Genomic DNA, 13,461 nt, shown 5'->3' on the forward strand with positions numbered 1-13,461 from the left:
GTTATGTTTACTGTACCAGTTGCCCATTTCTGTCTAATTTTATGGTCTCCAATGCCCTGCCACTACATATGTAGGAATGTTATGTCATATGGAAAGTATAGGTTATGTTTACTTTATTTAACTTATATTCCTATATTCGCAATTATATATTATAATTAAACATAATGTCATGTATGACACCTGCCACATTCTATTTGTCTGTATTTTAATACTACAATTGAGTGCTGAATTACTGTATTTATCTACTACCTAAGAGACGAAGTAACACAAAATACAATAATTTGAATAATAATATGGGAGAAGGAGACGTTTGTGGTACTATAAATATTGTAAGAAAAAGAGGTCAGATTTATCCTTCTTCCGAAAAAACCAGGAAGGTGAGTTTATAAAATATAATATATATTTTATGAAAATAATATATAAACCTTATGTATTTCACATTTCAATAGTGGAAGGAAGGTGTTAATTTTTTCAAAAGAATACGATTTCAAAAGTACAATACATTTTATCATCTGCTGGGGAAAGGGTCTGTGATGAGGCGATAGTAGCGATCCTGGTGGTGAGCAACTATCTATGGATACATATTTCAACTGTCTATGTTTGCATATTTAGTAAGTATTGAGCTTCGTGACTGTATATACTAGACTGTGGCTATACTTCAATTTATCTATGTCCACATTAATGCATCTGGCTAGATTATGGAGAAAAAACAGATTACAGAAGGTGGGGTGGAAAGTAGAGAGAAACATTTTGACATTACTAGAGCAGCTATTTCACTTGAATATTTACTAATTTTATTATCATTATTATTATTATTATTATTATTATTATTATTAGCGTAGAAAAAGACGAGATTTAAATTAAACAATTAAATAAGTAGGGCTAGTCTTTTTTTCTGTTATGTGTAGGATAACCAGATTTACATCGATAAAAAGGAGGACACAAAGTTTAAAAAAGGACATTGTTCGAAAAAAAAAAAGAGGACAGAAAATATGTACTTTAAATTACGTCAATATCAATTTTTTATTATAAAATATTTGCAGTACAGATTTATGTTTATACCATATTTAAAAGTATGTTAATATCTATTTTATTACACAATAATTATGATAAAATTTAATAATAATAATAATAATAATAATAATAACTTAATAATATAAAATTATTTTACAATTAGCTACATATGAAAGCAACGACCACAAGTAGGAGCAAAGAACTGCAATGTAATGCAAAGTAAGCAATGCAATTGTAATGCTGCTGCCACTTACAGGCACATTACTTGAAAAATGCGTCAAATCAGATAATTTCAAAATATCAGGCATACAAGTTTTAAAAATCTGCCCAGACCCCGGACAAAGGCCTAAAAAGGAGGATATGTCCGGACAAAAGAGGGCGTCTGGTCACCCTAGTTATGTGGGACATGAATAAAAAAAAAATAATATTGAATGGAAAGAGTATCTTTAATTAACGAAACTAAAACAAAAACAAAGAAAACAGTACATAAAAAGTCAGAGACAGAATATGTATTATTTATTACCATAAAACTAGAGTTATAAATATTGTTTATGAAATTCCTGGAGAAATACTGGAAGACTATAAAAGGCATATCATGTACAGATTCGGTTTCCATACATTATGAAAGGTAGGACTGTCCCGAATTTTCACGTTAAGGAAGATGTGACTGCATTTTTCATTTCCTAAAATTTTTAAACTTCGATTTTTCTACATTCTACTATTTCCGTTACAGATAAGACTTTGACTTAAAACACATCACTTCTTTTTCAAAAGTTGGTAATATGATTATTCCTATATAAATGACGGTAAGATGAGTAGAAGTTCTGATATTGAAATGAGTAACTTTTATGCTACATGTATTGTATGTCATCAACACTACTAGTGTTTTGCAGATATTCTTTGTTTTAGTTGGATTTTTCTGCGAAGTTCCAGTTTGGAGAAATTGAAGCAGAAGTGATCTAAGTATTTATTAGAAAAGACTACAAATCTGACGACTCTTTGGCATTCAGTCAGTCACTTTCCTTAAGTAAACCAGTCTCAAGACGAACACAATAAGAACAAATTTAATTCTGATGTAGCAAGTGAAACTGTTTCATTTTTTATGAATACAAAAGTTGTCAAAATGAGGCACAAATTGTTAAAGCTAGAAAAATTTTATTTATGTTTATTGGTCATGATGCTTGTAGAGAAATACTTTTTTTTTTTTTAAATGAATATGCAATGGTCACTTCATGAAAGAGATATGTTAAAAGTTCGTTCTGTAAAGTAGATATTGTTGATGTGCTAAGTATATAATTTTAAATATGAACTACGTGGTATTTTGTGAGTATACAGGGTGTTTAAAAAAGTGTCGCATATTTTTACAGATGGTAGCATAGATCGAAACAAAAACTTTGAGATGTGGGCTATGCTGTATTGTGGCCTATGATCGTCATTCGTTTAAAAATACAAAACAACAGTGCATGTTTTGAGAGTGGATAGCATCCTTCAACAGAAGTAAACAGAGAATGTAGTAGTAAACGAAGGTCCAGGATACTACAAAAACTATCATTTTACTTGTGTTAGTAAGTACATACAGTATTCAGTGTTGTGGGCTGTCTTTCTGTTTATGCACGACGGGACACCACCCATTTTTCTACGCCTCGTGTGACAATACCTAACCCAGAGGTTTAATGGGGATGGATTGGTCGAGAAGGTCCAGTAGCATGGCCTCCCCGATCACCTGACCTAAGTCCTTTGGATTTCTGGCTATGGGGACATTTAAAGACATTGGTGAATGCTACATCCATCGACAACATAGAAAAATTACAGGAGCATGTATCCAATGCATGTGAGCAAATCCGACAAGAGTCAGGTGTGGTCGCAAGAGTTCATGATTCACTGAGAAGGACTGAAGCATGCGTAACAATGCGTAGTAACCATATAAAACACCTTCTGTAGTGTCTACGTAACAAACAGGTGGGTACTGTAGGCCACAATACAGCATGGCTCATATTTTAGGATTTTATCCACAGAGACTAGAAGGTTAGGCATGCATAGAGTGTTCGTTGTTGAAAGAGAGAGTGGGCGTAGATAGCATTGCAGGTGCATGGGTACCTGTTAGGGAACTCATGCCATGGTATAAGCAGGGTGAGCTTGTAGCTTTATGTGGTTAACCAATCAACAAATCGCAGTGCAATGTAAACAAATCAATTGACGAAGAACAACGCTGAATCCTACACATGCGAAACATATCCCCATTCAATTGCTGTGATACACAACACACTTCAGTTGTAACCTGGCCATATCTCAGGCTTCACGTCATTCATGACATAATGAGAGTCTAAGCACAATTAACTTAATATCCTCATGTTGTGGTATAAATTCCTACCTTTAATAATGACCAATAAAATAATATTCCACATGTTATGTATTACTGTTTTATAAGACTCCTGCATCAGTTATGAATGCATAATAAATACTTATGTAATCGAAGCTCACCTTCACGACGAGAACTGGTTAATATGGGAAGTGACACCATTATCATACCAGTACCACTCCAGACATATTTCATAAGGAACTGCTCCAGCATCACATACCACAGTCTCTGAGAAAAGATTGTATTCATCTGATCTACAAGAGAACTGTATGCCCTCTGCAACTGGTTCAGCTCAACCTGTAATGAAACACACGTCATTAAATGACATTAAATTACATTTTCAAATAATTTGGAATGAAAATTTCTTGTAAAAAATCCAAGGTTTTTTGCCTTCAAAGGTCAAGAGCCAATAGGGTCCAATATGTAGTTAAAAATAAACGACATTCCAGAAAAAAATAGACTTTCTACGATAGTGACATTCCAGAAAAAATACATTTTCCACGATATTAAGAGAGTTGAATCAAGTTCTGAAACTAAATCAATTTCAAACATCACCCAGACTAAAAGTATATAATACACTTGCAACTATTCCAGTTATATGGTAACGAAATATGGACATAAGAAACACGACGAAAAATGATTGGTTGCAACAGAAATGAAATTTCAAGGAAAACTGCGGGATATACTTTGATGGATCACAAGAGGGATGAAGATTTAAGAACGATATCAATATTAGAAAAAATTCAAAATTACAAAAACAGTTGTAAATAGCATGTTTACTTTATGCTAGGTAGAAATAACGTTTAACAACATCCTAAAGGAAAAAGATAAGGCAAACCACCGAAAAGTTAGCAGACGACTTTCAACTGGAGGCTGAAACAGACCACTGAAGGTCTAAATTAGTGAAGAATAATGATGATTTACTTATAAACCTTACCCAAAATATCAAATCAACTACTGGCCAAAAGCTTGCTGATTCCACTGGCAATAGAGAATTCAAAAGGCTTCATTATATTATATTATATTATTTGTTGTATCAACAATGATGGAACCTGGCTTTACTTTATTTATAAACAATGTTACTGTCTTTAAGAATTCATTTTCAGTTGGGTTTAAACTCACAAAACGTGTATTTTACGATGGACAAGGCAACAGGAGGTATGTGCAGAAGTTTCTCAAATAAGGACCTTACATATTTATGTATTGTTGAGTCCCTATTACCATGGCATGGCACGTCCTCAGGTTGCGGATAGAGGAGATGGCCTCCAAACATGGATGGTAGCTGCGAATATATTGAATAAGCAATCATGGACAGCCAATAAGAGGTCGTCCTCCAGCTTGGGGGTTGAGCGAAGGGCTAACAACCTATCACCATAAAAAAGAACTTCTTGCTAAACCCCAACATAAGCCTCGGAATGTGACTGATTCTTTGGAGTGATCACAGCAAAGGAGTGGGCAGCACATATAGAACATATGGGTGAATCTAGAAATGCATATAGAGTGTTAGTTGGAAGACCAGAGGTGAAAAGAACTTTGGGGAGGCCGAGACGTAGATGGGAGGATAATACTAAAATAGTTTTGAGGGAGGTGGATTATGATGGTAGGGACTGGATTAATCTTCACAGGATAAGGACTGATGGCAGGCTTATGTGAGGGTGGCAACGAACCTACGGGTTCCTTAAAAGTCATTTGTAAGTAAGTAAACATATTTGTAATTGTTATAAGTCACACTGTCAAGTCTTCATGAATCATAACTAAACTAGGTAGAGAAACTTATGGACTACAGTGACTGCTGGTGAAAATGTATATTGTGACAGCGACGTGAGATTCGAACTCACGACCAGCGTCCCGCAAGAAAGCAGATCGCGCGGGCTTCACGGAGCACTAAGGAACGGCGCGCGGCGGAGAAAGGGGAAAGGGCCCACGCGACGAGGGGAGATCGCGCGCGCAGCTGCTTACGGAGGGAAGGGGGAACGGAACTTCCCGACTCTTCGAGAAGTCCGTCGAAGTGGAGATATCCAGATAATTCTCTGCACAGCTGTAGAAATTTCTCGCAACTATGATTTCGCTATAAAAGAAGAAACGCCAGCGAACTCGAGTAGTTTTCAGTTGATTAATCAGCCAGTCAGTGACTAAGCCAGAGCAAGCAAGCCAGTCTTGTGTACCGGAGTTCGACTCGAGTGTGTGTCCGCAACTGTTGTCAGCATCCGAGGGACCTGAGTTCGAGTGCAGTGGACCGCAGTTGGAGGGACCTGAGTTCGAGTGCAGTGGACCGCAGTTGGAGGGACCCGAGTTCGAGTACAGTGAACTGTCTCTGAAGGTCTGTGGTTCGAGATTCTGTGAACTCGAGTGACTGAGCTAGAAGAACTGTGAACTGAGAACTACAGTTCTGATTTGTAAATAGTGCTTTGTAAATATTAGTTAAGATTAACAGTTCATTCTTGTTCGTAATAGTCCAAGTAAATTGTCATTGCCGTCAGTGAAGTGCTATAACGAATACTGTGTTGAGTGAAAATCCTGTTGTAGACGAGAGCGTTTAAGGTGAATTATAGAAAGGAATTATTGTTGTGACGAATAAATTACATTGTTGTTACTAATAAAATTTACATTGGTGTCAGAATCGGGACATTATCGACAATGGAGAACCTACAGCAGATCCTGCGAGCCATCGCGGACATGAAAGCTGAAATGAAAAAAGACATAAGTGACGTAAAAGCAGAAATTGAAGACGACATGAATGACATGAACAAGCACATTAGTGAGGTTAAGAACGACATAAGTGATGTGAAAACGAAGAAGAAAAGTGACATAAGTGAAGTGAAAGCGGAGATGAAAGGCGACATAACCGGAGTGAAAAATGACGTCACTACGCAAATTGAAAGCATTTCGGCCCACGTAGATGGAATTATCGCCATCGTGAAAGACGAACTTAAGGCAGATTTGGATAAACTAAACCAGAATTTTACAAGTATAAATTAGACAGCAGCCGAGTTGAGACAGGATGTAGACCATTTTGATGGAAAAATTCGCGCTCTCGAACGACGTCAAGAGGAAACGTGTGTGCTGATGGACCAACATGCTGTAGAAAACAAGCACATCCTCGCGTTGGTGGATCGCCAGGCTAGAGAACATAAACATATAGTTGCCGAGGAGGTTCGACATGCCATGCAGGAAGCGGCCACAGAGTTGAGGACTCCATATAGTGGACCTGGGGAACCATCGCCTTTAGCCAGACATTACAACGTCAAGACGCCGAAGTTCGACGGAACGATGTCTTGGGCGATATTCCGTCGCCAGTTCGAGGCAATCGCAGAGCACAACGGGTGGACGCTAGCAGAGAAAACCACTCAGCTGCTGGCCGCGCTTCAGGGACAGGCGTCGGAGATTCTTCACAGCGTTCCAGAAGATGGGACAGCCGCTGAGATAATGGCGGCCTTGGAGGGACGTTATGGTGACCATCAACTTGCGGCAGCATTCAGGACCCAACTGAAAACGAGGGTCCAACAGTCAGGTCAGTCTCTGCAAGAATTCGCGATGGCGGTGGAACAACTGGCCCATAAGGCCCTCAGGGGCCTACCTAATGATTTCATCGCTGGAGAGGCGGCCAACACCTTCGGCAGCGGAATTCGAGACCCGGAAATAAGACAACAGCTATTCTTAGCAGAGCATCGCACCATCAACGCAGCTCTGGCGGCGGCCCTCAGGATGGAGGCAGCCAAGTTGACTGCGAACGTCTCGGCATCGCACCGGATTAGGAGCGTCGCGGCGGCCAACGTCGAGGAGCGTCAACCGAAATCACCCGAGCGACGAAGACGAGGATTGCCTACCTGCTGGTCCTGCGGCGAGCCTGGACACTTGAGGAGGGACTGTGACCGATCTGGTCACAAACAGGAAAACTAAAAGGGGCCGATGCGATGAGGGGCACGTCGGCGCCGTCATCACCATCCCCTCGGCTGATCTTGAAGACGGTTAACAGAAGATTCGACGATGGACTGATTGCTGACGAATGGATAAGAGGCCGCCCATGCAGAGTACTGGTAGACACCGGGGCGTCGCTCACCATCGCCAGACCGGAAATTGTGCGTGGCCTACCTGGGAGGACGCCGCTGCGCCGATATTAGCTACGTACTGCCTCGGGCGAGAGCCTGCCCATCCAGAAAGAGGTTTTCCTGGATTTGACATTGGGAAAGAGGAGACTGGAGATGTGGGTGTTCGTCGCCAACATCACTGAAGACGTCATCCTGGGACTCGACGCCATGCGGATCTTCGATGCAACGGTGGACGTCAGGCGCCGTATCCTCCGTTTTGGTCAGGATGAAGTGTTCCTGAGGGACGTCGAAGACCAACGCATGGCCAGCAGACTCACCTTGGAGAATCAAGTGACAATCCCAGCAGGCTGCGAGATGGTGGTGACGGCAAGACTGGACGGACAACCTAAGAGAAACCTGCTCCTCGATTCGCAAACAACTCCGATAGATGGGGTTTATGTGGCCAGATCCCTACTTCCGAATCAGAAGGTGGTACCGGTGGGGGTCCTGAATGTCACCAATCGGGACAAGGAGGTGCCTAGTGGAACTGTACTAGGTAGCGTCGAGCCGGTGGTGTCTGTGACGTCTCTAGTAGATAACGAGGAGTGTCACCGACCACGTCCAGATCTAGACCCATCACTGAAAGAGCTGGCTCGAGAATTGGCGGAGAATTTAAGCAAAGGAGAAAGAAGACAAGTCCACGATCTACTGACAGAATTTCAAGACGTGTTCAGTCTGTCTGAAAACGACTACGGGAGAACGGAGAAAGTTCAGCACCGAATCGACACCGGAAATGCTCGCCCAATCAGACAACCGCCTCGACGCGTTCCTCTAACTAAACAGAGGGAGATTGACAGCCAACTAGAGGGCATGAAAGCAAGAGGGGTCATCGAGGAATCCGACAGCCCTTGGTCATCACCTGTGGTGCTGGTGAAGAAGAAGAATGGGGACCTGCGTTTCTGCGTGGACTACAGAAGACTGAATGACGTCACCAGGAAAGACTGCTTTCCCCTTCCACGAATTGACGAGACCTTGGACACCCTGGCCGGAGCAGAGTGGTTCTCGACGTTGGATCTCAAGTCAGGTTACTGGCGGGTGGAGCTACATCCTGAGGACAAGGAGAAAACGGCGTTCTCTACAGGCCAGGGACTATGGCAGTTCACCGTTATGCCGTTCGGCCTCTGCAACGCCCCGGTTGCATTCCAGAGACTAATGGAGTCCGTAATGAGAGGCCTGACATACGACACCTGTTTGCTGTATCTTGATGACGTCATCGTGGTCGGTAAGACTTTCGGCGAACAGCTGTTGAACCTGAGAAAAGTGTTCGAGAGACTGCGACAAGCCAGACTGAAGTTGAACCCGAAGAAATGTCATCTATTCCAGAAGAAGGTCAACTACTCGGGACACGTAGTAGGGACCAACGGAGTGGCCACGGACCCGGAGAAGCTACAAGCCGTCAGAGGATGGCCGAGACCGAGGGACAAGCAGGAGCTGCGCCGCTTTCTCGGCCTCTGCACTTATTACAGAAGGTTCGTAGCTGGGTACGCCAACATCGCTAAGCCTCTAACCCAGCTGACCGAGGAGAAACGACAATTCCAGTGGACAGACGAGGCGGAGTCATCCTTCCAGTCGCTGAAAGAGGCACTCTGCACTGCTCCTGTACTGGGTCCCTGGAAGGAAGTTCACGCTCGACACGGACGCTAGCAACGTAGGCATCGCCGGAGTACTCTCTCAGGAACAGGACGGGAAAGAGAGGGTGATTGCCTACTTCAGCCGAACACTATCCAAGGCTGAGAGAAACTACTGTGTGACGCGTAGAGAACTTCTTGCCATTGTGGAAGCCCTGAAGCATTTCCACAAATATTTGTATGGCCAGGAATTCCATCTGAGGACAGACCATTCTGCACTCACCTGGCTATTGGGCTTCAAGAACCTGGAGGGGCAGACCGCCCGTTGGGTTCGACTGCAGGAGTACAACTTCACCTCCGAACACCGCCAAGGGAAGAAACATTCCAACGCTGATGCCTTATCACGACGTCCGTGCTCGGATGGCTGCATACACTGCCTGAAAGTGGAAGAGCGGGATGGCGCCCACGCAGTCCGAGAAATTGCCGCCCAGCCGAGCCCAGGATGGGATAACGCCGCCATAAGGAGGGAGCAGCTGGAGGACCCAAACATTGGACAGCTACTGCGTGATGTGGAGTCCGGCCAGAGACCAGTATGGGCCGATATCGCCAACCGTAGTACCACTTACAAGAGCTACTGGGCCCAGTGGGAATCCTTCACTGTCAAGGACGGTATCCTGAAGAGGATTTGGGAGTCGGCCGATGGAAGGACCCGCATAGAACAACTTGTCCTGCCCAGGAGCAAGGTGAAGTGCTGGAGGAGACTCATGCTGGAGTGACTGGAGGCCACCTGGGAGCCAACAAGACGCTGGACAAGTTAAGGCAGAGGTTCTATTGGTTGCATCAGAGAACCGACACGGAACAACGGTGCCGAAGATGCGACACCTGTGCAGCCAGTCGCGGACCAAGGACACGCAGCAGGGGAGCCATGCAGCAGAACAACGTGGGAGCTCCTTTGGAGAGGATCGCCATCGACGTTGCTGGAACTTTCCCGGTCACGGATCGCGGGAACCGCTACCTGCTAGTCGCCATGGATTACTTCACAAAATAGCCAGAGGTGTACGCGATTCCCAACCAAGAGGCTTCAACGGTGGCCGACGCGCTGCTTGACAACTTCATCTGCCGATTCGGGGTGCCCCGGGAATTGCATAGCGATCAGGGGCGCAACTTCGAATCCAACCTCATGGGAGAATTGCTCGAGAGTCTGGGGGTGCATAAAACCAGGACCTCTTCCCTCCACCCACAGTCCGACGGCATGGTGGAACCATACATCAAAACCGTGGAGGAGCACCTGCGGAAGGTGGTGTCCAACCATCAGCGAGACTGGGATGCCAAAGTCCCACTGTTCCTCTTGGCCTACAGAGCTTCGGTCCACGATACAACAGGGATGACACCGGGAAACATGGTCTTCGAGAGAGAGCTGCGCCTGCCCTGTGATCTGCTGTTTGGCACGCCACCCAGCGCCGACCAGCCAGCGACTGTCTATGTGGCAGAACTCACCGAGAAGTTGAATGGAGTTCACCAACTGGCCAGAGAGCACCTGAAGATGGCCAGCGACAGGATGAAAGTGCGCTACGACAGATTAGCCAACTCTGTAGGATTCCAGGAGGGCGACCTGGTGTGGCTGTACCGACCTACCAGGACCAAAGGGAAATGACCAAAGCTGCAACGTGCCTGGGATGGACCATACCGCGTGGTGACCCGGATCAACGACGTGGTGTACCGCATCCAGCGACAACCTCGAGGGAAGATGATGGTGGTGCATCTGGACCGATTAGCAGCCTACCAAGGGACTGCCCGGGACGAGCAGCCCTAAGGAAGGAGCAATGTGACAGCGACGTGAGATTCGAACTCACGACCAGCGTCCCGCAAGAAAGCAGATCGCGCGGGCTTCACGGAGCACTAAGGAACGGCGCGCGGCGGAGAAAGGGGAAAGGGCCCACTCGACGAGGGGAGATCGCGCGCGCAGCTGCTTACGGAGGGAAGGGGGAACGGACCTTCCCGACTCTTCGAGAAGTCCGTCGAAGTGGAGATATCCAGATAATTCTCTGCACAGCTGTAGAAATTTCTCGCAACTATGATTTCGCTATAAAAGAAGAAACGCCAGCGAACTCGAGTAGTTTTCAGTTGATTAATCAGCCAGTCAGTGACTAAGCCAGAGCAAGCAAGCCAGTCTTGTGTACCGGAGTTCGACTCGAGTGTGTGTCCGCAACTGTTGTCAGCATCCGAGGGACCTGAGTTCGAGTGCAGTGGACCGCAGTTGGAGGGACCTGAGTTCGAGTGCAGTGGACCGCAGTTGGAGGGACCCGAGTTCGAGTACAGTGAACTGTCTCTGAAGGTCTGTGGTTCGAGATTCTGTGAACTCGAGTGACTGAGCTAGAAGAACTGTGAACTGAGAACTACAGTTCTGATTTGTAAATAGTGCTTTGTAAATATTAGTTAAGATTAACAGTTCATTCTTGTTCGTAATAGTCCAAGTAAATTGTCATTGCCGTCAGTGAAGTGCTATAACGAATACTGTGTTGAGTGAAAATCCTGTTGTAGACGAGAGCGTTTAAGGTGAATTATAGAAAGGAATTATTGTTGTGACGAATAAATTACATTGTTGTTACTAATAAAATTTACAATATCTTAATGCTATGTTCAGTACCTTTTGGCCGCCATAGAATGCAATCTCCTCAGCATTTGTTATAATCCGAGCATGAATATGGCGAAGATATCCCTTCCTATTTGCTTCTTCTGCAACTAGACTGCCAAACTTTGGTGAGACTGCTTTCAGTATCTGCCCAGTCAATGATATGACCACTGTTGCCAAAATTGGGCCTGAAACAATATAATATTATTTAAACAATTTGAGACATACTATCATAAATAAGGAACATAGAATGTCCTCATACGTAGATTAAAATTACACTTTGGTTGTTAAAATTATGAATTGAAATAGCTTAAAAAGAAAACTCCTTTGTATGATTTGAAAGTATAGTCTACAGCTAAAGAAGAGACACTTTTTTACTTTGGTAAAAAACTCAATGCACACAAATAATTATTTCAACATTTGGTATAAAATTAACATAAATATATAGCATGAAAAGTATGTAACATATAAACAACATTTTCGAAGTCTAGCACCTATATAAGACGTGTTCCTTGAATGTTTAGGAAACTTAAGATGACTGAAATCCATGTGAATCTAAGCAGGCCTAAAGACATGCTTCTTATTAAAGTTATAGCCCTTGAATCATAACTTTTGCATATCAAATAAAAGATTAGAAATGTCCACTTTGAGTAGCTTCACAGCATCACCTCATGTTCTGTCCAAAACATTACGGAAGTTCAGCAGTTCTCCAAATATGGTTACCAGGAGCAGAGCGTGCTATGAGACATTGAGATAGTGTCTACCGAACTTTATCTGTGTTTATAATAATTAAAATTCTAAGCTATATTAATATTTGGAGTTACGAAATTACTAGTTACATTGATCAGTCAACATAACTTCATTATTGTAAGACAGCTTGCTTGCTGGCATCCTGTTCTTCCACAATATTCGATGACCGGACCTGTTTTAAGAGAAAGAAAGAGACATGACTGCACACTGTCTCTTCGGGTCTGCTATTTGGCTGGTTTCAGGCACTTGGACTGAGTAACATGTGCATGTGTAGCACAGCTCGCCATCAAACCTTTTAAGAATGTTGTGAGAGATTCTCAATATTGTCTCAGTTCTCTGGTTCTCTCGCATATAGCATGGCTGGCAAACAACAATGCTACAATGAAAGCTTAATTTCTAGTGCACTGAGTGTTAATGTTATAGTGTATTTTTAGTTATCAGTTATTTTTATGGAATGTGTAATGAAAGAAATTATGATTCAATTGACTTTTTATGAAATACAGTTTTCTTGTCCTTATCTTATGAACAGAAGTGCGACATGAAAAATCAAAAACCTACTCCCAATTTAAATATAATTCAGAAGAATGGTAATGTTAACAGGAAATTCAAAACACAATGGTATTCAAAATATAAGTGGTTGACTGGTAGCACAAATAGAAATAAATATTGTATTTTTTTGTTTGTTGTGTTATGTTTGGAGGTGAATCTGAGTGGAGTAAAGATGACTTCTCAACAATAAAATTTAAACATAAAGCGTGTAAGCATCAATCTTCACAAAAATATTTAAAGAACAGTTAAAGTTTTCATATGTTAGTTCGAAATCGAATTGAACACGTTCTGTCAGAAAGTTCGCGTCTTGCTGTTATTCAGCACAATGAAAAAGTTACTAATACAGAAAAATTCTAGGTCGCTTTATCCAAGCAATTACTTACTTAGGTAAACAAGAACTCCCACTTCGTGATCATCGTGAAGACGAAGATTCAGCAAACAGGGAAAATTATTTAGAACTTATAGATTTACTAGCTGAAGAGAATAAAATCTAAAAAAAAA

At 42.9% G+C, this 13,461-nt stretch overlaps 1 protein-coding gene across 1 annotated transcript in view; it reads right to left on the reverse strand.

Moving 5' to 3' along the window:
• The window catches only part of Abcd1 (ATP binding cassette subfamily D), a 397,244-nt gene that overhangs the window by 89,905 nt on the left and 293,878 nt on the right, over positions 1 to 13,461 (reverse strand). The window contains exons 3-4 of the mRNA XM_069838061.1: positions 11,677 to 11,849; positions 3,496 to 3,670 (exon numbers count right to left, since the gene is read on the reverse strand). Coding sequence (XP_069694162.1) covers positions 3,496 to 3,670; positions 11,677 to 11,849 — 348 coding nt within the window. The remainder of the gene's footprint in view (positions 1 to 3,495; positions 3,671 to 11,676; positions 11,850 to 13,461) is intronic.

This window comes from Periplaneta americana, chromosome 10, assembly GCF_040183065.1.
Source record: "Periplaneta americana isolate PAMFEO1 chromosome 10, P.americana_PAMFEO1_priV1, whole genome shotgun sequence".
Taxonomy (NCBI): domain Eukaryota; kingdom Metazoa; phylum Arthropoda; class Insecta; order Blattodea; family Blattidae; genus Periplaneta; species Periplaneta americana.